This window comes from Dendrobates tinctorius, unplaced genomic scaffold, assembly GCF_039654945.1.
Source record: "Dendrobates tinctorius isolate UK_male_01 unplaced genomic scaffold, ASM3965494v1 ptg000143l, whole genome shotgun sequence".
In the NCBI taxonomy this organism is placed as follows: Eukaryota; Metazoa; Chordata; class Amphibia; order Anura; family Dendrobatidae; genus Dendrobates; species Dendrobates tinctorius.
In genome coordinates this window covers 41533871-41556252 of record NW_027361810.1, presented here as the reverse complement: position 1 = coordinate 41556252, position 22382 = coordinate 41533871, and the positions used below count along the sequence as shown (strand labels likewise).

Sequence of the window (22382 nt, the reverse complement as noted above, 5' to 3'; positions counted from 1 at the left end):
GCCTTGCTTAGAAAGGATTTTTTGAAATTCCGGGTGATTAGGGAAGACCTTCGATGGTTTCTGAACACTTTCAAAGGAAATCTTGTGTTCTGGTGCTTCCGGGGTTGGATCTGAAATGTCCAGCACACGAAGGATGGAAGAGATGATATCCTCAACTATCGCAGTATTGCTAGGGGGACAAGGGAGCAAAGCGTTCTGTTTCGTTATCTGAATTGGAGTCACATATGCCCTCTGAGTCCTGCGCATCGCTAAGGAGCTCCCTAGCGGGCGAACTAGAATGGAGGTTTCCCGTGGTCTGGGATCGTTGTGGAGATCCGCATTGTCCTTCTCTATCAGGGGACGGCCTCGGTGACCTGAGGCCACTGTGTCTTTCCCTGGAGGGGGAAGACCTATTGCTATGTGAGGACGCAGCTGAATGCGACCTGTGGGTCCGCTTACGCCTCGAACTGTCGGAAGCGCCCTGATCATGAGACCGGACGTCCCTTTACTGGGTAACGTTCATAGCTGAGACATGACCCTGCAGAGCCTGCAGTAATGTGGAGGTCAGGTTATCTATAGACTGTGTCATAGACTGCGACATCTGAGTCGCCCATTCCGGCGCAGTAGCGGTCGCAGAAGCGTTGGTAGGGACTTCTTGGGGTTCTGATCCTGTTTTTTGGGTACAGTCCCGGCAGTGCGGGTACGTGCTGCCGCTGGGGAGAGTGGCCTTGCAGGCTGTGCAGACTGCATAAAAGCAGTCTTGCCTGGTTCTTTTCCTTGAGCCCGACATAGTACCTAGGCTGATTAGTGGAGGCCCTACAGGGGTATCTACGCAGAGGAAAGGAGGAGAGCGCTATATGGTATAGCAATTCACAGCTGAGTACCAAGGATCCAGCTGTGATCTTACCCCACTGGTGCTCCCCCTTGGGTCCAGCGCTGATAAATCCCACGTCCTGTGCCCCCCGGAGACTGCTGTGCTGCGTTCTTCCAGGTGCAGCAAGATGGCCACCGGATTCTGAGGTGGAGAGGGAAGGGGGCGGAGAGCTGGAAAAAGGGCGTGCTGGGCCATGTAAAAGCGCGCCCCTCCTGCCTCGATCCGCCCCTTCTATGACACTGCAGTGTCATTTTCATCATCCGGGGGGCGGGCCGGGGGGCGGGAATGGGGCGGTGACTTCGGCTAGGCCGAAGCCGCGGCCTAAATTTGAGGTTTCCTGCCCAGCAGGGCTCCAGGACGGCGCGGTCGTCCGCGGGGGGGGTCGGATTTAAACCAGACCCCCCCAGAATGAAAGGAGGGCTGGCGGTGGGGCCATATATGTGACTGGGGCCCTGTGGAGGGTCCCTTGTGGCGCCAGTGCTGCAGAGACCGGGGCGCAGAGAGCCCGGTCTCTGATAAGTGCCGTGCCTCGCTGCACCTCCCCCGGTCCCAAAAGGAGCCCACAGGTGGACTGGGGTCCCTGGTACAGGCCCTACATGCGGTGTCTCAACCTAATACCCCCAGAGGGGGATTAGGGAGGGTGCTGCTGTCACCGTCAGGGGGCTTCATTGTCGCCTCGACCTCGACCCAGAGCCGGACGGAACTGAGGAAGGAGGGGGGTCTCAACCTCGAACCAGTACCCGAGGGACTGGTGAGGGAGCGACATGGGGAATAGCCACCTCGACTTCAACCGGGTACCCCTAATAGGGGACCGAGGAGGGAGCCATGCCGGGAGTCTCGCTGGAGACCCTCTTTTCTTCATCTGTAGTCCTTTGGAAAAAAAATCCAGGAAAAAGACGGAGTGTAAAAAAAAAAAAACTTAGGTGTGCCTCCTGCGACACTAAGCAAAAACTGGAGAAGGCTGACGCCGTCCAGGGGTGTATACTGCAGAGGAGGAGCCAAAGTTAATCTTTTTCAGATTATGCATAGTGTCGCCTCCTAGTGAACAGCAGCATAACACACACGGTTCTGTGTCCCCCAATAAGGCGACAGAGTAAATGAATTTATTGGGGAATTTTTTTTTTTTCTAATTTATTTAGCGATTTTTTTAAAATTATTTTTACACTTTTTTTTTTTTTTTTTTTTTAACTTTATAAGGTTGTCCCAGGGGGGACATCACTGTCCTGTGACAGATCGCTGATCTGTCACATCACAGATCACTGTGACATATCAGCGATCTGTCACAGGCATAGACGCAGACTTCCTCATGCCTGCGCTTTGCAGGCACTGAGGAAGTCAGCTCCTTACAGGCCCCCGAAGGTCCCCGTCGCCATCTTGGATCTGGGGACCTGTAGGGAAAGAGACCCCCGCAGCAGCGCTGCACATTGCGCTGCGGTGGGGGGCTCAGGGAAGCACGGAGGGGCTCCCTCCCTGCCGATGCTTCCCTGTAACCCCCGTGACCGCCCCTGACACATTGTGCCGGGTGTCAGCTGTGATAATTAGCTGACACCCGGCCGCGATCAGCGGCGCTCACCACGTGGGCGCCGCTGATCGCTGTGACGTATTATCCCGTCCCTGTTAATTAAGTCCCAGGGCACATGGACGGGATAGTACGTCACATGGGATTAAGGGGTTAAAGACCATTTTTTACAAGACTACTGTCATACATACCACAGCGACACTGAAAAGTGTATCGATTGTGAAGGATATACTATGAAAGATGTCCAAGATGTCCTCATAATCCATGGAAAAACTTTTGCTGATTTCAATTTACCACGCCCAGCAAAAAATATTAAACACCTCCTTAAACAATATGATAAGGATTATGAGTTAAAAAAAAGCTGTAGCGATGAAAGAAACTCTTAATCAGGAGCAACTTTTTGCCTACGATGTCATTACTGAAGCTTTACAAAATAGCAGTTTAACACCAAAGTGCTTTTTTCTCCTCGATGGACCTGGTGGCAGTGGAAAGACCTACCTATACCATCTACTTACACATCATTTAAGAGGACAAGGAGAAATTGTCTCACCTGCAGCGACTACAGGAATAGCAGCTAACTTGATACAAGGAGGCCGAACAATCCACTCTCTATATGGCATACCTATTCCGATCAACGAAACATCCGTTTCCAGGATTAAAAACGATACAAATGCAGGAAAACATTTACAGAGTACAAAACTTTTTATTATTGATGAGTGCACTATGGTCCAAAAACATGCATTGAATGTGATAGATAGACTTCTACGTGACATCATGACAACAAATGTTGCTGAAAAAAATAAAACACCGTTTGGAGGTAAAGTTATTGTTCTTGGAGGAGACTACAGACAATGTCTTCCCATCATCACTCATGGAACAAGAACAGACATTGTAGATTCCTGCATTAAATATTCACAACATTGACAATAACCTGCGTACACGTTTGGTCCTCTTAAATGAGATAGCGTGTGCTGGAGCGGGGATATTTTCCTCATCCAACTCCAGAATCCTGTTGACTGATTCTATAAGAGAATCAAGCGACACTTGGTCAGTTGGAGGATTCTGAGGGGCTGACGTGTCAGATTCAAATTCAGAGTAGTGCTTGCTGCGAACAATAGGAGAGGGAGAGCGAGAGCGAGACAGAACTCGCCGGTGCTGAAGCGCAAGCTTGACTAGGGGACGCGTCATGGGTCCGCTTTCTAGCGTGACCATCCCTTGAGCGAGTACTGCCCCTGCTGGTGGACGGTTCCCTGCCATCGCCAGAGCCTTGCTCGGGGGGTAAAGACGCTTTCTGACTTAAAGAGGCTTCCAGGATGGAGTCTATGGCCTGCGTCACTGACTCCACCGACCGTGACAGGAACGCAGCCCACTCAGGGGGACTAAACTCAGGAAGCCCCAAAGCAGCGGCGGCGAGGGGCGTTGGAGCGCAGGCCGGGTCGCAGTCCGTGCATAACGGATTAGTCTGGGCACTGGGCAAGGCAGTCCTGAAAGGGTTAAAGGCAGAGTCTGGTCTGCAGCTGCAGGGAATGTGCCGGGAAGGGGTTAAGCTTTGTTCTGAGGGCAGATGCAGCTTACCCCGATCCTGTGCTCTGTCCCCGGGAGGAATAGCGGTGGCCCTGTGGTGTCACCCGGTATCCTGCAGAGTGCGCGCCTCACAGCCTGTTTCCAGAGCAGGCTGACGTAAATTTCATGGCCCCCGAGACTAGGATTGCGCCTCTCGTAAGAGACGAGAGGCGCCAAGGAGGGGGGGGCGGCGGCGCTAACGTGGGTGGCGCTATTCAAATTGCGACCTAGTAGGCCAGAAAAAGCCGGGGACTAAATTTTTGGCCTACCCGCGGTAAGCGCCGTGAGCGCGGGGGGTGGGTCGCGATGGGGCGCTGGAGCAGCGCTGCTGAAACGAAGTCAGCGCCTCTCCCGGGGACCAGGACCCGACCCCATACCTCTACTCCAGTGCTCAGGCCGGCCGCGCTGTCCGGGGCCATCCACACAGGTCTTCTCATCCTCCTGGGCTGATGTAGCAGAGTTGGAGGCATTCTTAAAAGGGGTATGTTCAATTGATCCACCCTGATGAAAAGCTATGGGGCTGATTCAGAGCATTTGGGAGCGCTGTAGGTAAATCCGGTCTCCATGCTCTCCATGCTTCTTCTGTTGCGCTTGCCCTCATATCCATCCACCGTAAGGAATCGTCAGAGGAACCAGCCCCGTTCGTCGCAGGAAAGTGTATGGGGAGGTATACTCCGCGTGCCACTGTCTGTGTCCCCCAATGAGGCGTAGGAGAAATTTGTTTTTTTATGTTATGTATAACCTGAAGCTGTCTGCCTAGCCTTTGCTGGTTATTAATTATAGGGTGACCCAACAACATTTTTTTAATGAGGTCCCCTATTTTAATCAACAGTAAAGACTTAGTATAAAGGTGATACGATGTACAATACAAAATTATATTGTGGTACCATGTTAGACAGAAAAATAGATGTAAATACTTATGTCCCCCCAAAAAATTGAGAAAAGTATTCAAGTTGTGATACCTTTATTGGCTAATCAAAGAAATGATATTTGCAAGCAAGCTTTCAGGGCTCAGAAGGCCCCTTCATCAGGCTAGATTCACTTGTAATCCTGCCTGATGAAGGGGCCTTCTGAGCCCTGAAAGCTTTCTTGCAAATATAATTTCTCTCGTTAGCCAATAAAGGTATCACACCTTGAATACTTTTCTCAATTTTTTGGGGGGGACATAAGTATTTACATCTATAAAGGTGATCTTAATAGCCTGGGAAGCTCCATGGCTAGTACCCCTTTCCTTGGCTATAAACACCAGCCTCCAGCTGTCTGCTTTTCCTCTGCTAGTTAATAAAATTTGGGGGGATCCCACGCTATTTTTATCGCAAAATAATTTATTTAGTAATTAAATACATGTACAGTAAGCTACACAAGCACTGTACTAATTAAATATTTTGCTGACATCTTTTTATCTACTCTATACTGTCGCATCACGCTGTGATTTTACTTCACGCAGCAGTAAGGACACTTCACACCCATTGACTTGCCTTGGTGACTCTCGTCCGAGATATGACGACAATCATATCTCAGCCGATCTGAGCTGAGAAAAGATTTGCAGATGAGCAGGGACTCATAGATTAACATTAGTCAGAGTGCAATCCTATTTTTAATTGGAATGCACTCGTCAGTTCTTCTCGCAAATTAGTATGAGCCCTATGACTCGTGAATGCTCAGCCAAGCTGAATTTTCATGTGTATGATTAAGTCAAGAGAGATAGCTTTTACCTGAACATCAGCTATCCATGGCATAGTATAGGGTCCATGAGATGGGAATTGTACAAGTTTCCAAACCCAAAGGGCTGTAGCACTTTTTATTGTGGCCAACTCTTTTAATTTCTGCCAATCATGAAAAATGGCTCCGAAGAAAAAGTGACAAGTTACCTTTTCTTCCATCTCATACTCTACTCCGAATATTGGGCTTGCGGAGTAGACTCGGTGCAATGAATTAATCTCTTTCACAGAATCCTGGAGTTTCTCTACCGGGTCGATTTTAAAGCCGAGCACATAGCCGCCACTCTAAACCATAAAAAAAGGGAAAGACTAATGACTACAATATTCAAAACAACAGAAACATCAACAAAACGTAAGAAAAAAAAAAAAATTCAGGAAAGGTTATTAATCTACTTTTTTAAACATAATATCAGACTTTATATTACCTTAATACATTATCAGAATCACATTAATATTTGGCGACCATATAATGATTTAAAATTTTTAAGGTATTAGGAATCACAGTCTATGACATTTTACTGTAAGATAGGTGTAAAGTGAATAAAATCTGCTGATTAATTGATATTTCTTTGTACAAATAGGTACTTTAGTAATGCCGGCATTGCAGCTGGCCCCATTCACTTGTGCTATGCTGCAGTTCTGCTGCATAGGACTGAGCGACGCTGAGCAGAGAAAGACTGAGGAGGCTGCAGTGCTAAATCCGAGCCGCAGCCCCTTTATTCTCAGGATCTATTGGGGTCAAAGAGGTTGGGCCCTCCCCAACATATCCTATATATATGCCATCACTTTTTAAGATGGGAATGGCATTTCACAACATGCACTCACGCACTTTAACTGAACATATAACCAAATACTACAATACTTAGTAATAACTTTTACCTGCTGGGAGCTTTCAATCACCAGCGCTAAACCAAACTTGGAGTCTCGTATCTTTATGGACCGCTGGTTAAAAAACAAACAATCTACATGTTAATCCCTAAATAGATGCACAAGCAATGTATGAAATGTAATAGTTAATATGTAGTGAAGAGTGGGGCTGTGCACCCGTGTGTTCTTTCTATGCACTGTACACACTGTACAAGACTTTTGAACCAAGGGAATGTGCACACGTTAAGTATTTGCTGCAGACTTTCTGCATCAGAAACGCTGCATAAAAAACATGCGTTTTTGATGGGGTTTTTTAGTCGTCAGTTTCCCAATTTATTAGGGAAACATGCAACGTTTTTTTCTGCAGCCAAATTGCTCTCTTGCCAGTAATAACACCACTTTCAAATGCAGAAATTGCGGTTTTGTGGTGCAAATTACATGTATGATTTCTCTACATAAAATGCTGCTAAAACACAGCAAAGCACGTTTTTCATTGCTTTCTATGGGAGAAAAAAATGCTGAAAGAATTGACACGCTACAGATTTGAAAATAGCTGCAGTTCTCACATTCAGTCAGGAGAAGAAACAAGCACGTGCACAAAATTTCTGTAATCTCAATTGCTGGTGCTGTAAATAAGCAGCTACTTCTTTACATAAAAAACATCTGCAAAACAAAAAACAATAACAAAACACTGCATGTGAACAAAGCATTAGAGGGTGAAAAACGCTGCAAAAATGCTGAAAGAATTAACACACTGCAGACTTGAAAGTGCTTCAAATCTGCACGGAAAAAATAGGGATTTTTGTGTACACACCGTAAAATCCTTTTCTCCGAGCCAATCATTGGGGGACACAGAGACCGTGGGTGTTATGCTGTGCCACTAAGAGGACACTAAGTAAACCAAAAAAAAGTTAGCTCCTCCCCTGCAGTATACACCCTCTCGCTGGCTGGCATTTCTCCAGTTCGATGAAAAAAGCAGTAGGAGCATAAACAGTCAACAATAACCATAATTAAGTCAAAGCGTAAGAATGCTACACTGAGCCAATAGGCTAAACAGGGTGGGTGCTGTGTCCCCCAATGATTGGCTCGGAGAAAAGGATTTTACGGTGAGTACACAAAAATCCCTATTTTTCCTATGCCTCATTGGGGGACACAGAGACCGTGGTATATCCTAAAGCAGTCCCTGGGTGGGGAGCATACATCTGCTAATACCCCATGTACCACTGAGGTACTGCCGATTGCCGGCTGCATCTGCCGAGAGCTGCATCCGTAGAGGCCTGAGAATGAATTAGACAATGTTTATAAAGGTATGCAGGCTGGACCAAGTCGCAGCCTTGTGGACAGGCCTGAGAATGAAGTTGGTAATGTTTTGAAAAAAGTATGCAGACTGGACCAAGTCGCAGCCTTGCAGACCTGTTCTGTCGAGGCCTGGTGTCGAATGGCCGAAGAGGCGCCTACTGACCGGGTAGAGTGCGCCTTAATCCCCGCTGGGACAGGCGCATACCTGACACAGAAGGATTCATGAATCGCCAAGCGAATCCACTTGGCTAGACCCTTCCTATGCCCCTCTGAAAGCATGAACAGGGCATCTGACTTATGGAAGGAAGCTGTCCGCGAGATATACCGTCTCAGCGCCCTAACCACATCCAGGGTGTGGAGGGCCTTCTGAATGCGATGGAATGGCGCTGGACAAAAAGGAAGGCAAAACAATTTCCTCGTCGAGATGGAACGAGGAGACGACCTTGGACAGGAAGGACGGCGACGTCCTGAGAACTACTTTTTCCTGATGAAAATTCAGGAACGGAGAACGGCAGGACAGGGCTGACAATTCCGAAACTCGTCTGATTGACGTAATTGCCAGTAAAAAACCACCTTCCAAGAGAGGACGGACAGTGACACGTCCTGCAGCGGTTCGAAAGGAGCCTACCGTAAGGCCCCAAGAACCAGGTTAAGGTCCCATGATCCCAATGGCCTTCTATAAGGAGGCGCCACATGGGAAACTCCTAGAATGAACGTCTTGACCTGAAGTCTGGTGGCAATTATGCGTTGGAAAAGTACTGACAAGGTTGAAATTTGGCCCTTGAGCGAGCTAAGCGCGAGGTTTGATTTTATTTCAGATTGAAGGAATTCCAATGTGGCCGGAATGAAAAAAACACCAGAGGTGATCGACCATGATCCTTGCACCGCGAAAAGAAGGTTTTCCAGGTGCAGTGATAGATGCGCATGGACACAGGCTTGCTAGCACTAATCATGGTGAAAATCACGTCGTGAGAGAACTGAGCCTGTGGTAAAAACCAGGATTCAACGGCCACACCATCAAAGACAGGACCCCAGAGGTCTGGTGGAAACGCGGGCCCTACGAAAGGAGATCCATGCGATCTGAAAGTCGCCAGGAGACGTCGGCGACCAGTTGTATTGGTTCTGCATACCATGCTCGGCACGGCAAATCTGGCGCGACTAGGATCACTGGTACTCCTTCCGCTCGGATCTTCTTGATAACCCTCGGAAGCAAGGAAAGAGGGGGGGGGAAGATGTACAGGAATCGGTGCCATGGCAGAACTAGGGCGTCCACTCTGATGGCGCATGGATCGCGCGATTGGGCAATGAACAGAGGAACCTTGTTGTTTAGTCTTGAGGCCATGAGATCCACATCCGGAGTCCCCCAACAAAGACAAATCTGCTGAAAGACTTCCTGATGAAGAGGCCATTCACCCGAGGCGATGCCTTGGCGACTGAGAAAACCTGCTGTCCAATTTTCTACTCGGCCCAATGGAGGATGTGACTCACTTCGTGCATGGCCATCCTGCTACGGATACCTCCCTGGTGGTTGATATACGCTACAGCCGTGGCGTTGTTGGATTGGATCCTGATGGGGTGATCTGCGAGGAGATGGTGGAAACTCCGTAGAGCTAATCTGATCGCTCGTATTTCCAAAATGTTGATGGGGAAACGTGACTTTTGGGTTGACCAGCAACCCTTGTGCCGTGTGGTGACAAAAGACCGCACCCCAATCGAGAAGATTTGCGTTGGTGGTTACTACCAACCATTTTACTGGGAGAAAAGACTTCCCTTGATTCAGGGAGGACCTCAGTGTCCACCACCTGAGGGCTTGCCTGACCCGCAGGGAGAGAAGGATCCGACAATCCAGGGAGAACGGGTTCTTGTTCCAAGCTAACAGCAACGCATGTTGTAAGGAACGGAGGTGGAACTGTGCAAATGGAACTGCTTCCATCACGGCCACCATCTTTCTGAGAACTCCCATGCGGAAATGAATAGAGTGAGAAACCGGTGTTAAAGAGTCCGCGCTGCCTGTAGTAAGGCTTGGGGCCTGTCTGGAGGGAGAATGACCAACTCGCAGGAAGTGTCCAAGATCATTCCCAAGAAGGACATCTGCTGAGCCGGTTTTGGGAAAGACTTTCCGAAATTTATGTTCCAGCCCAGGCGAGAAAGTGTATTACTGTTATATCCACGGATTCCTCGCAGGCTGAAAGGGATGGGCCCTTGATGAGCAGGTCGTCCAGATACAGTAACACCGCCACTCCCCGCGAGTAGAGAATGGCCATGACAGCCGCCATGACCTTAGTAAAAACCCTGGGGGCGTTGGCGAGTCCGACGGGCAAGATAACAAACTGGAATTGTTGCTCGTGAATTGCAAAAACGCGGGAACTGCTGGAGAGACGGGCAGATCCGGAATGTGAAAGTAAGCGTCCTTGATGTCGATGGATGCTAGGAACTTTTCCTTTTTCCATGGAAGTGACAACTGACCGGAGGTATTCCATTCGGAGTCGCCGTACTTTGACAAACTGATTTAACAGTTTGGAATCCAGAATGAGTCGGATCGTCCCGTCCCTTTTTGGGAACCACAAAAAAAGGTTTGAATAAAAACCCATGAACCTCTCATGATGAGGGCCCGGAATGATGACTCCATCCCTTATCAGAGCCTGAACAGCCCGAAGGAAGGCTCCTGTCTTTTCCTTGGGGGATAGAAAAGGAAAAAGCGAGTTGGAGGGGAGAAAATTCTATCTTGTATCCGGAGGACACCAGCTACCTGACCCACTTGTCGTGGGCAACTGTGAGGCAAGTGTGACTGAAGGAAAGTAGGCGGCCGCCAACTTTGACGGTGTCTGCCGGAAACCGCAACAAGAAATTGGGTAGATCTATGAGATCTGGCTCCCTTAGATCCAGAAGCCCTAGACCTGGGTTTCCAAGAGCGGTTAGGTCTGTATGAGACCTGGGAGCCTCTGTCTCCTCGCGGGGACCGACCTGATCTGGAAGAGAAGGTAGAGGAGGACCAACCGGAATTGTGACGAGAAGATTGAAGACACGTCGGCTGTTGGTTGCGACAAACTGCCCTTGTGTTGAGGAAGGAATTTACTTTTTCCTTCCGGTAGTATCAGAAAAGAGCTGGTCCAGTTTCTCTCCAAAAGGACGACCCGTTTGAAAGGGGACAGAAGACAATGCTCTTTCAGATGTGGCATCTGCCCGCCAGCCGCGGAGCCATAGGGCTCATGTAATTGAGGTCGCATTAGCGGCAGTTTGAGCCGCGCAGTTGGCGGCATCACCAGAAGCGTCTACTACAAAGTTCGCTGCGAGAATTATCTGCCTGGCGACAGTGGTTGCCTCCGGAGGAAGGATGGTGCCCTGGAGGGAAGCAATTAAGGCTTCTGCCCAAGCGGCCATTGCCTTAGAGACCCAAATTGCCGCGAAAGAAGGCAAGATAGTCAATTTGACGATCGGAGGAGTTTCTGACTGAGGAATCCTCAGAAACAGATAGGAGCGCTTTAGAAGCAAGACGCGATACAGGAAGGGCCACCCGAGGGGACTGTAACCAATCCTTCATTAGGTCTGTATCAATAGGGTAAACAACCTACGCACACGGTTGGTCTTCTTAAATGAGACAGCGTGTGCTGGAGCGGGAATATTTTCCTCATCCAACTTCAGAATCCTGTTGACTGATTCTATAAGAGAATCAAGCGACTCCTGATCAGATGGGGGATTCTGAGGGGCTGACGAGTCAGATTCGAATTCAGAGTCATGCTCGCTGTGAACCTCTGAAAAAGGCGAGCGAGAGACAGGAGGCACCGATGCTGAGGCGCGAACATGACTGGGAGACGCATCATGGGTCAGCCTTCTAGAGACCTGACCATCCCTTGAACGAGGATGGCCCCTGCTGGTGGTTCTGACTTAAAGAGTCCTCCCGGAGGGAGAATATAGCCTGGGTCAGAGACTTCACCGACCGTAATAGCAGGGCTGTGGAGTCGGAGTCGGAGTCGTGGAGTCGGAGTCGGTGCTCATTTTGGTGGAGTCGGAGTTGGAGTCGGTATAAAATGGACCGACTCCGACTCCTAAAATATATAATAAATTGGGTACAGTAATTCAATGCAGGATGTGCTGAATATTTTTTCATAGGAATTTGGGAAAGTTATGAAATGTCCTATAAATGACTGTTCTATTCCTGATCTAAGGCTACATTCACACACAGCGTTTTTCCTGTGTTTTTTGAGGATACGTTTTTCAGCTGCAAAAGCTGATCATCTTTTTAAAAAACCGCATCACCTGAAAGGTTTTTGAGCTCATAGATAATGTTTTCAATAGCAAAAGCAGATTAGAAATCTGCTCTATCTATCCATTTATCCATATCTGTCTATCCATATCGTATCTGTACCAAAAAGAATGAAAACCGGGTAGTACACCAATATATATTCTGTTCTATCTAAATATCTTGATTATGGGATCATAAAAATGATTAAATGTCTGAGGTTCACATTGTACTACAATAAATTTTTCACTTAAATATAAGCAATATGTGTGGGAGTCGGAGTCGTGGAGTCGGTGTAAGAGAAATTGAGGAGTCGTAGTCGGAGTTGCAGGTTTGGCTTACCGACTCCACAGCCCTGCGTAATAGGGACGCGGCCCCCTCAGGGGTACTAAGCGCAGGAGGCCCATCAGCAGCGCGGCGAGGGACGTTGGAGCGCAGGTCGGGGCGCAGGCCGGGTCACAGTCCGTGTATAACGGATTAATCTGTCCACTGGGTAATGCAGACTTGCAAATGGTACACACGGTATAAAAACGGTGTGCTTATTAACCGCCCGTTTAGCCTCCTGAGATTGAGGCATAGCGCTCCTGAAAGGGTTAAAGGCAGAGTATGTCTGCAGCTGCAGGAAATGTTCCGGGAAGGGGTTAAGCTTTAATCTGAGGGCAGATGCAGCTTACCCAGTCCTGTTTGTGTCCCCCGGGAGGAATAGCGGTGGTCCTGTGGTGTCATCCGGTATCTGGCTGTCCAGAGCAGGCCTAGTGCTTCTGAAGGGGTTAACGGCCGCTGATGGAAAAGGACATGGCCCCCGAGATTAGAATTGCACGTCTCGTAAGAGGTGAGAGGCACCAAGAGGAGGGGGCGGCGACATTAGCGCGGGCGGCGCTAGTGAAATTGCGGCCTAGTAGACCGGAAAAGCCGGGGACTAAATTTTTGGCCTACCCGAGGTAGGCGTCGGGGGCGGGGCGGCGCTAGAGGGCGGCGCCATTCAAATTGCGGCCTAGTGGGCCGGAAAAGCCGGGGGCTAAATTTCTGGCCTACCCGAGTGCCGAGAGCGGGGGGGGGGGGCCGTGATGGGGCGCCGGTGCACCAAGTCAGCGCTTCTCCCGGGGGCAAGGACCCGAACCCATACCTCCACTCCTGTGCTCAGCGCTCCGCGTTCTTCCAGCTGCAGGGTCTCATCCTCTGGGCAATGCAGCAGAGCTGGAGGAGGTCTTAAAGGGGTACTGCTCAATCGATCCACCCTGTGGAACGGGGATGGAGAGCTGTGGGGCTGATTCAGGGCATTGGAAAGCGCTGCTCAAGTCCTTCTCCATGCACTCCTGTGCTACTTTCCTTTTGCGCTAGCCCTCGTATCCGTGGATTACCGACCGTAAGGGAACTATCGTAAGTGGAATCAGCCCCATTCGTCGCAGGAAAGTGTACGTGAAGGGTTACTCCACGTGCTTGCCTGTTGTTGGTTCGGGGGAGAGCGGGCCGTAGAAAGGAACCGTCGCCCCCTTCACTCCGTTAATTAAAAAATAAAAATTTACAGAAAATTCAAAAATAAAATAAAAACGGTGGGGTCTGAAGCCAGACCCAAGTGCCTCCTACAAACACTAAGCAAGAACTGGGGAATTCCCAGCCAGCGAGAGGGTGTATACTGCAGGGGAGGAGCTAACTTTTTTTCTGGTTTACTTAGTGTCCTCCTAGTGGCAGCAGCATAACACCCACAGTCTCTGTGTCCCCAATGAGGCGTAAGAGAAATAAGCAACGTGTGCATGAGACCTCAGAGATCACAGTTCTCTTTGCTGGGGCAGTAAAATGCTGTGTGTCATCAATATCAGATTGGTGGGGCTCTGACACCCAGCACCCCCACTGATCAGCTGTTATCAGTTCTTACACTGGCTAGATATAAGCAGCGTACGCTTTTCCAGCAATGTACGCTACTTGCATCCAATTGTCACCGGAGCTGATAACAGCTGATCATTGTGCCTGGTGGGTGTCAGACCCCCATCAATCTGATATTACCTATCCTAAGGATAGGTCATCAATATCGAAGTAGTGGAAAAACCCTTTAAATACACTACTTGGTTAGTTCTGCTTTCTACTGTGATCAAGACACCAAATTAGAGACAGTAAATTGAGGTGTGATCAGATTTACTAATAATAAAATCCAGAAAAAATCATAAACTTACAATTTGAAGGTAAGGGATGCTGACATTAAAACTGTCATTCATGTTGGCATGCCAAACTATTCTGACATTAGTTATAAAGAATGTGCCTAAGTTGCCCTGTGAAAGAAAAAAAAAAAAGGATGTGAGTATATGGAGTGAAATGAAAACAATGGCTTAATAACTATAAATGTAATGCTTCGGGTGTTGACGTGAAGGACTTTTTTGTCAAAACGGTAAGCAACCTTAAAGGAAAACAGCCAATGTAACTCACAGGAATGAAAGACATTTCATTATATGCAAATGATGAAAATTGGGTCAATTTTTCAAAATATCTCAATTTATTCAGTATTGAGTATGAGCGCCACATAAAAAAATCCATGCACTTACAGCCTCGGTGGCTATCAATCACGTTACAAATGGTCCTCTGAGGAGTGTTCTGCAGTGCTGAATACACTTGGGAGTGGAAATCACCAAGATCCGCTGCTGGCAGTTCCCTTTGCAATTCTCGATCAATGAAGTCCCAGATGTGCTCGATAGGAGATGCTGCAAGCTATGGTTGCACGTTTAGCTGCTCAAGATAGCACCAGCAAAATGCGGCCTGGCGTTATAGGGGTAGAAAAACTTGAAAGTTTTTTATTTAATTATTATTTTAGTTGTGAAATTTGTTTAAAAATAAATACATTTTGGTTTGTGCCACCTGTAACTTTTAAATTTTTCCATCAACAGATCTATGTGGCTTCAGGCTTTTCCATTTTTTTTTTTTATTTTACCATATGAGCTAAATAATTTTAGATTGTAACAGTTACATTTTTTTAGATACTTATTTTTAATGAGAGGAAAAACGGGGCAATTTGGATTTTAATTTTTTCAAAAAATATTTAAAAAAATATTTTATTTTTTCCTACTTTTTTGTGTTTCTTTAGGAGCTGCACTCGCCTGATTGTTTGTTCTAAATTCTGCAATACAACTGTATTTCAGTATACGGCTAAAATGATGGTCACCTATGAAGCACACCCTGTGGTTGAGCTTCACAGGAGTCCAAACGTGCCAGCCTATTGGCAAAAACGGAACATGACAACACACCGGAATTGCGAACCCCTGGGACTGTGCACCTTAAATGCCGCTGTAAGTGAATGACAGCCGTATTCAGCTCCAATTGCTCATTTTACCTAGCAGATGCCAGCTGAGTAAGTCCTGAGCCCCGGTCGTATACTTACACCCACCATGCACCATACATGTACATTGGATGTCGGGAAGGATTACACTTTAGTCAACCTGAAGCATCATTAGTTCACGGGCTTAGATCACATATCGACAGCACATTATGGCTGCAGAGCATTACTTGTTGCAGGTTTCTAAAATTGTTGCAAAACTTAATTTTTTTTGTTGCTATTTTCCAAAAACAACGAAAAATTTGGCTATTGCACCACTTCACAGAACCGCAGGTAAAAATGCTACATTGCCACAATGTGTGATGAGGCCCTACTGTAATTCAGGGCCCTCATTCCTCTTGGTATTTGTTATAATCTATGTGATTATTGTTATGCTGTAATGTCTATTGTCTGTACAAATCCCCTCTGAAATGTAAAGTGCTGCGGAATATGTCGGCGCTATAGAAATAAAATTTATTATTATTTATTATTATTATTCTTCTCTGATCTCATGCAAACCGCAGTGTCCAAGATGTTGGATAACGTCATAACGGTTCAGTAGAATTCTGAATTGTCCTCCGCTAAATAATAGTCTCTAGATGAAAACACCTGCAAAAGTCCCACACGTTAAACAATAACCCCCTCCCCATGACAAATCACCAGAGCTGGGATTGGTCATAAAAGCTGGGTCTTCTGTTTTTCAAGGATTTATTTTTGTGAATAAAGTATAATTTACTTGGTCGTATACCGTTATTACCTGATCACTGGATAAGTTCCAGACCCCATTGATTTTGTCATAAACTTGTTCCCTTGGTAGGAGTCGGAGTTGTTTATTTTGGATCAGTGCTCCTCTTAGCTTGAGATCTCGATACATTTTAGATGTTTCATAAGCTCTACGAAAATACAAAAGGAGCATTGTTAAATATGAATGATGGAATCATAAAAAGGATAAAAAAGAACATGGGCAACCTGGAACAACTGATGCTAAGTAGGACACATACCGTATTTTTCAGACTATAAAATGCACTTTTTTCCCCAAATTTGAAAGGAAAATAGGGGTGCGTCTTATGGTCCGAATTTAGCATACCAGGCGCGCTGTGCTGGTGGTAGGCGACGGTGGTGAAGCTGGGTCAAAGGAGGCAGGAGCAAGGTCGCCGCTGCAGGAAGTCAACAGCGGTCTGCAGCAAAATGGCGGCTCATGCACAGATAGAAATCTCGGCTCATCATGAGCCAAGAGCCCAATCTGTGCATGCGCAGCCACCGGCGCCATTTTGCTGGGGACCGCTGGAACATGAATATGTACAAGCATAGCCCACAGTAAGGGCTGCACTAGCACAAAATTTTAAAAAGGAAGCTCAAACAAATTGTGATGACAGGTTCTGTCATCACAGTACAGGTTCTGTCATCACGATTTGTATGAGCTTCCTTTTTAATTCCACTGCAGGACCACCTGTCAATGTGGCCCTGCGCCTGCTGCAAAACTACAACTTCCATCATGCTTGGATAGGTTTTGATGATGGGAGCTGTACACTGGCAACAGCTGCAGAGCCACACAGGTTGTGCAAACTTGCTGTCCCCATACAAGAGTGTTGCACGACCTGAGGCCCTAGAGCAGCAGATCTCCCCCATAACAGTGTCAGCAGACATGTTATTAAATATTTTACCCCATTTTTTGCTTCAATTTTTTTTCTATTTTCCTTCTAGGTGTCTTATGGTCCAGTGCGACTTATAGTCTGAAAAATATGGTAAGCAACCAGATATGCCACTGATTCTCTGCAAAATCTGCTGTGTATTCCAAATCTGGACCAGCATAGGTTTATTTAGGATTGCACCATTTATCATGTTATAAATTTTGCAAAATGTAAAAAACAAAAAATCAACCTACCTATGTACAGCAATAACTGAAGTGAAGAGCCTGGGGCTCCCTGGTACCACATTTGTGAATATAAACTCAAAGCGAGTGTTGTTGCACTTAGTCAGTATGTATAAAGCTTCCGTCTGGCCTCGTAATTTCTAATGAGGAACAGGACAAATATCATAAATATACAAATACATAGACCCACTACAGAACTCTTATAAGGCGTCTTTAGTACTAAATCACATAAAACTATCCACACTTACTGAGTTTGCCGTTCTTGTGGTAATGTTTATTATGCAATTGTAGCCAACCGCTGGAAAAAAAGAAAAAAAAAGTATATACATTTGGAAAAAATTAAATAAACATTTCCAATCCATTACGGTGGAAGGAGAGCAGCCGAAATGTTCTGGGTTCTTGTTTTATTAATCATCTCTCAACACTGAATATACTGGTATGTCCCATGTTAGGTCTTGGTCTTTGATGAAGGCTCAGGAGCTGGGCCTGCATCATTCTCAGCTAGTGGTGGCTGTTACAAAGCATAGCTCTATTCACACAGCAGTACGTGGAGATGTGCTTTTTTTCCCACTGCTATTGACCCCTTAAATTCTGCTGTCAATCTCATAAAGAATACAGTCTGGAAGCACGCCGTTTTATGCCCTCAGCGGCCTGACCATCAAGCAAATGACAGTTGCCATGGAGGCCTGATGAAGGTGCTCCTATGAAGACTAGCCTGTGGCTGGCATTCATTGCAGTATTAGGATCAAATCCTCTAAGGTGACTAAAAATTAAATTTTCTAAAATTTTGAAAAAAAAAAAAAATGTAAATTTTTGGATCTCACCCCTTTTCTTTAATTAAAAATAAAGTAAAAAAAAACACATATGTGTTATTGCGGTGTCTGTAGAAATCTGGTCTATTAAAATATTAACTAACTAGCTGAAGAGCCCGGCGTTGCCCGGGCATAGTAACCAACTGTGGTTAGTTGTAACAAATTATAATGATTATATTGCACATAAAAACCGTGCATCTAATCCTATCCTGTGTGATACTGACTGCTGAGCCGTGTATCTAATCCTATTCTGTGTGATACTGACTGCTGAGCTGTGTATCTAATACTATTCTGTCTGATACTCACTGCTGAGCCGTGTATCTAATCCTATCCTGTGTGATACTGACTGCTGAGCTGTATATCTAATCCTATCCTGTGTGATACTGACTGCTGAGCCGTGTATCTAATCCTATCCTGTGTGATACTGACTGCTGAGCCGTGTATCTAATCCTATTCTGTATGATACTGTCTGCTGAGCCGTGTATCTAATCCTATCCTGGGATACTGACTGCTGAGCTGCGTATCTTATCCTATCCTGTGTGATACTGTCTGCTGAGCCGTGTATCTAATCCTATCCTGTGTGATACTGACTGCTGAGCTATGTATCTAATCCTATCCTGTGTGATACTGTCTGCTGAGCCATGTATCTAATCCTATTCTGTATGATACTGTCTGCTGAGCCGTGCATATAATCCTATCCTGTGTGATACTGACTGCTGAGCTATGTATCTAATCCTATCCTGTGTGATACTGACTGCTGAGCCGTGAATCTAATCCTATCCTGTGTGATACTGACTGCTGAGCTGCGTATCTTATCCTATCCTGTGTGATACTGACTGCTGAGCTATGTATCTAATCCTATCCTGTGTGATACTGACTGCTGAGCCGTGAATCTAATCCTATCCTGTGTGATACTGTCTGCTGAGCCGTGCATCTAATCCTATTCTGTGTGATACTGACTGCTGAGCTATGTATCTAATCCTATCCTGTGTGATACTGACTGCTGAGCCGTGAATCTAATCCTATCCTGTGTGATACTGTCTGCTGAGCCGTGTATCTAATCCTATTCTGTATGATACTGTCTGCTGAGCTGCGTATCTTATCCTATCCTGTGTGATACTGACTGCTGAGCCGTGTATCTAATACTATTCTGTCTGATACTCACTGCTGAGCTGTGTATCTAATCCTATTCTGTGTGATACTGTCTGCTGAGCTGTGTATCTAATCCTATGCTGTGATACTGACTGCTGAGCTGCGTATCTTATCCTATCCTGTGTGATACTATCTGCTGAGCCGTGTATCTAATACTATTCTGTCTGATACTCACTGCTGAGCTGTGTATCTAATCCTATGTCTGCTGAGATGTGTATATAATCCTATCCTGTGTGATACTGTATGCTGAGCCGTGCATCTAATCCTATCCTGTGTGATACTGACTGCTGAGCTGTGTATCTAATCCTATTCTGTGAGATACTGACTGCTGAGCTGCGTATCTTATCAAATCCTGTGTGATACTGACTGCTGAGCCATGTATCTAATACTATTCTGTGTGATACTGACTGCTGAGCTGTGTATCTAATCCTATCCTGTGTGATACTGTCTGCTGAGCTGTGTATCTAATCCTATCCTGTGTGATACTGTATGCTGAGCCGTGCATCTAATCCTATCCTGTGTGATACTGACTGCTGAGCTGTATATCTAATCCTATCGTGTGTGATACTGACTGCTGAGCCGTGTATCTAATCCTATCCTGTGTGATACTGACTGCTGAGCTGTGTATCTAATCCTATTCTGTATGATACTGTCTGCTGAGCCGTGCATCTAATCCTATCCTGTGTGATACTGACTGCTGAGCTGTGTATCTAATCCTATCCTGTGTGATACTGTATGCTGAGCTGTGTATCTAATCCTATCCTGTATGATACTGTCTGCTGAGCCGTGTATCTAATTCTATCCTGTGTGATACTGACTGCTGAGCTGTATATCTAATCCTATCCTGTGTGATACTGACTGCTGAGCCGTGTATCTAATCCTATCCTGTGTGATACTGACTGCTGAGCTGTGTATCTAATCCTATCCTGTATGACACTGTCTGCTGAGCCGTGTATCAAATCCTTTCCTGTGTGATACTGACTACTGAGCTGTATATCTAATCCTATTGTGTGATACTGACTACTGAGCTGTGTATCTAATCCTATCCTGTATGATACTGTCTGCTGAGCTGTATATCTAATCCTATCCTGTGTGATACTGACTGCTGAGCCGTGTATCTAATCCTATCCTGTGTGATACTGACTGCTGAGCTGTGTATCTAATCCTATCCTGTATGATACTGTCTGCTGAGCCGTGTATCAAATCCTTTCCTGTGTGATACTGACTACTGAGCTGTATATCTAATCCTATCGTGTGTGATACTGACTACTGAGCTGTGTATCTAATCCTATCCTGTGTGATACTGACTGCTGAGCCGTGTATCTAATCCTATCCTGTGTGATACTGACTGCTGAGCTGTGTATCTAATCCTATCCTGTATGATACTGTCTGCTGAGCCGTGTATCAAATCCTTTCCTGTGTGATACTGACTACTGAGCTGTATATCTAATCCTATCGTGTGTGATACTGACTACTGAGCTGTGTATCTAATCCTATCCTGTGTGATACTGACTGCTGAGCTGTGTATCTAATCCTATCGTGTGTGATACTGACTACTGAGCTGTGTATCTAATCCTATCCTGTGTGATACTGACTGCTGAGCTGTGTATCTAATCCTATTCTGTATGATACTGTCTGCTGAGCCGTGCATCTAATCCTATCCTGTGTGATACTGACTGCTGAGCTGTATATCTAATCCTATCCTGTGTGATACTGACTGCTGAGCTGTGTATCTAATCCTATTATGTGTGAAACTGTCTGCTGAGCCGTGTATCTAATCCTATCCTGTGTGATACTGACTGCTGAGCTGTGTATCTAATCCTATCCTGTGTGATACTGACTGCTGAGCCGTGTATCTAATCCTATCCTGTGTGATACTGACTGCTGAGCTGTGTATCTAATCCTATCCTGTATGATACTGTCTGCTGAGCCGTGTATCAAATCCTTTCCTGTGTGATACTGACTACTGAGCTGTATATCTAATCCTATCGTGTGTGATACTGACTACTGAGCTGTGTATCTAATCCTATCCTGTGTGATACTGACTGCTGAGCTGTGTATCTAATCCTATTCTGTATGATACTGTCTGCTGAGCCGTGCATCTAATCCTATCCTGTGTGATACTGACAGCTGAGCTGTATATCTAATCCTATCCTGTGTGATACTGACTGCTGAGCTGTGTATCTAATCCTATTATGTGTGATACTGTCTGCTGAGCCGTGTATCTAATCCTATTCTGTGTGATACTGACTGCTGAGCTGTGTATCTAATCCTATCCTGTATGATACTGTCTGCTGAGCCGTGTATCAAATCCTTTCCTGTGTGATACTGACTACTGAGCTGTATATCTAATCCTATCGTGTGTGATACTGACTACTGAGCTGTGTATCTAATCCTATCCTGTGTGATACTGACTGCTGAGCTGTGTATCTAATCCTATCGTGTGTGATACTGACTACTGAGCTGTGTATCTAATCCTATCCTGTGTGATACTGACTGCTGAGCTGTGTATCTAATCCTATTCTGTATGATACTGTCTGCTGAGCCGTGCATCTAATCCTATCCTGTGTGATACTGACTGCTGAGCTGTATATCTAATCCTATCCTGTGTGATACTGACTGCTGAGCTGTGTATCTAATCCTATTATGTGTGAAACTGTCTGCTGAGCCGTGTATCTAATCCTATCCTGTGTGATACTGACTGCTGAGCTGTGTATCTAATCCTATCCTGTGTGATACTGACTGCTGAGCCGTGTATCTAATCCTATCCTGTGTGATACTGACTGCTGAGCTGTGTATCTAATCCTATCCTGTATGACACTGTCTGCTGAGCCGTGTATCAAATCCTTTCCTGTGTGATACTGACTACTGAGCTGTATATCTAATCCTATCGTGTGTGATACTGACTACTGAGCTGTGTATCTAATCCTATCCTGTGTGATACTGACTGCTGAGCTGTGTATCTAATCCTATTCTGTATGATACTGTCTGCTGAGCCGTGCATCTAATCCTATCCTGTGTGATACTGACAGCTGAGCTGTATATCTAATCCTATCCTGTGTGATACTGACTGCTGAGCTGTGTATCTAATCCTATTATGTGTGATACTGTCTGCTGAGCCGTGTATCTAATCCTATTCTGTGTGATACTGACTGCTGAGCTGTGTATCTAATCCTATTCTG

General features: G+C 46.1%; 1 protein-coding gene across 1 annotated transcript in view; it reads right to left on the bottom strand.

Moving 5' to 3' along the window:
* Positions 1–22382, bottom strand: part of BBS5 (Bardet-Biedl syndrome 5) — a 53607-nt gene that overhangs the window by 19108 nt on the left and 12117 nt on the right. The window contains exons 4-9 of the mRNA XM_073545811.1: positions 17485–17534; positions 17249–17376; positions 16121–16256; positions 14234–14329; positions 6536–6598; positions 5807–5941 (exon numbers count right to left, since the gene is read on the bottom strand). Coding sequence (XP_073401912.1) covers positions 5807–5941; positions 6536–6598; positions 14234–14329; positions 16121–16256; positions 17249–17376; positions 17485–17534 — 608 coding nt within the window. The remainder of the gene's footprint in view (positions 1–5806; positions 5942–6535; positions 6599–14233; positions 14330–16120; positions 16257–17248; positions 17377–17484; positions 17535–22382) is intronic.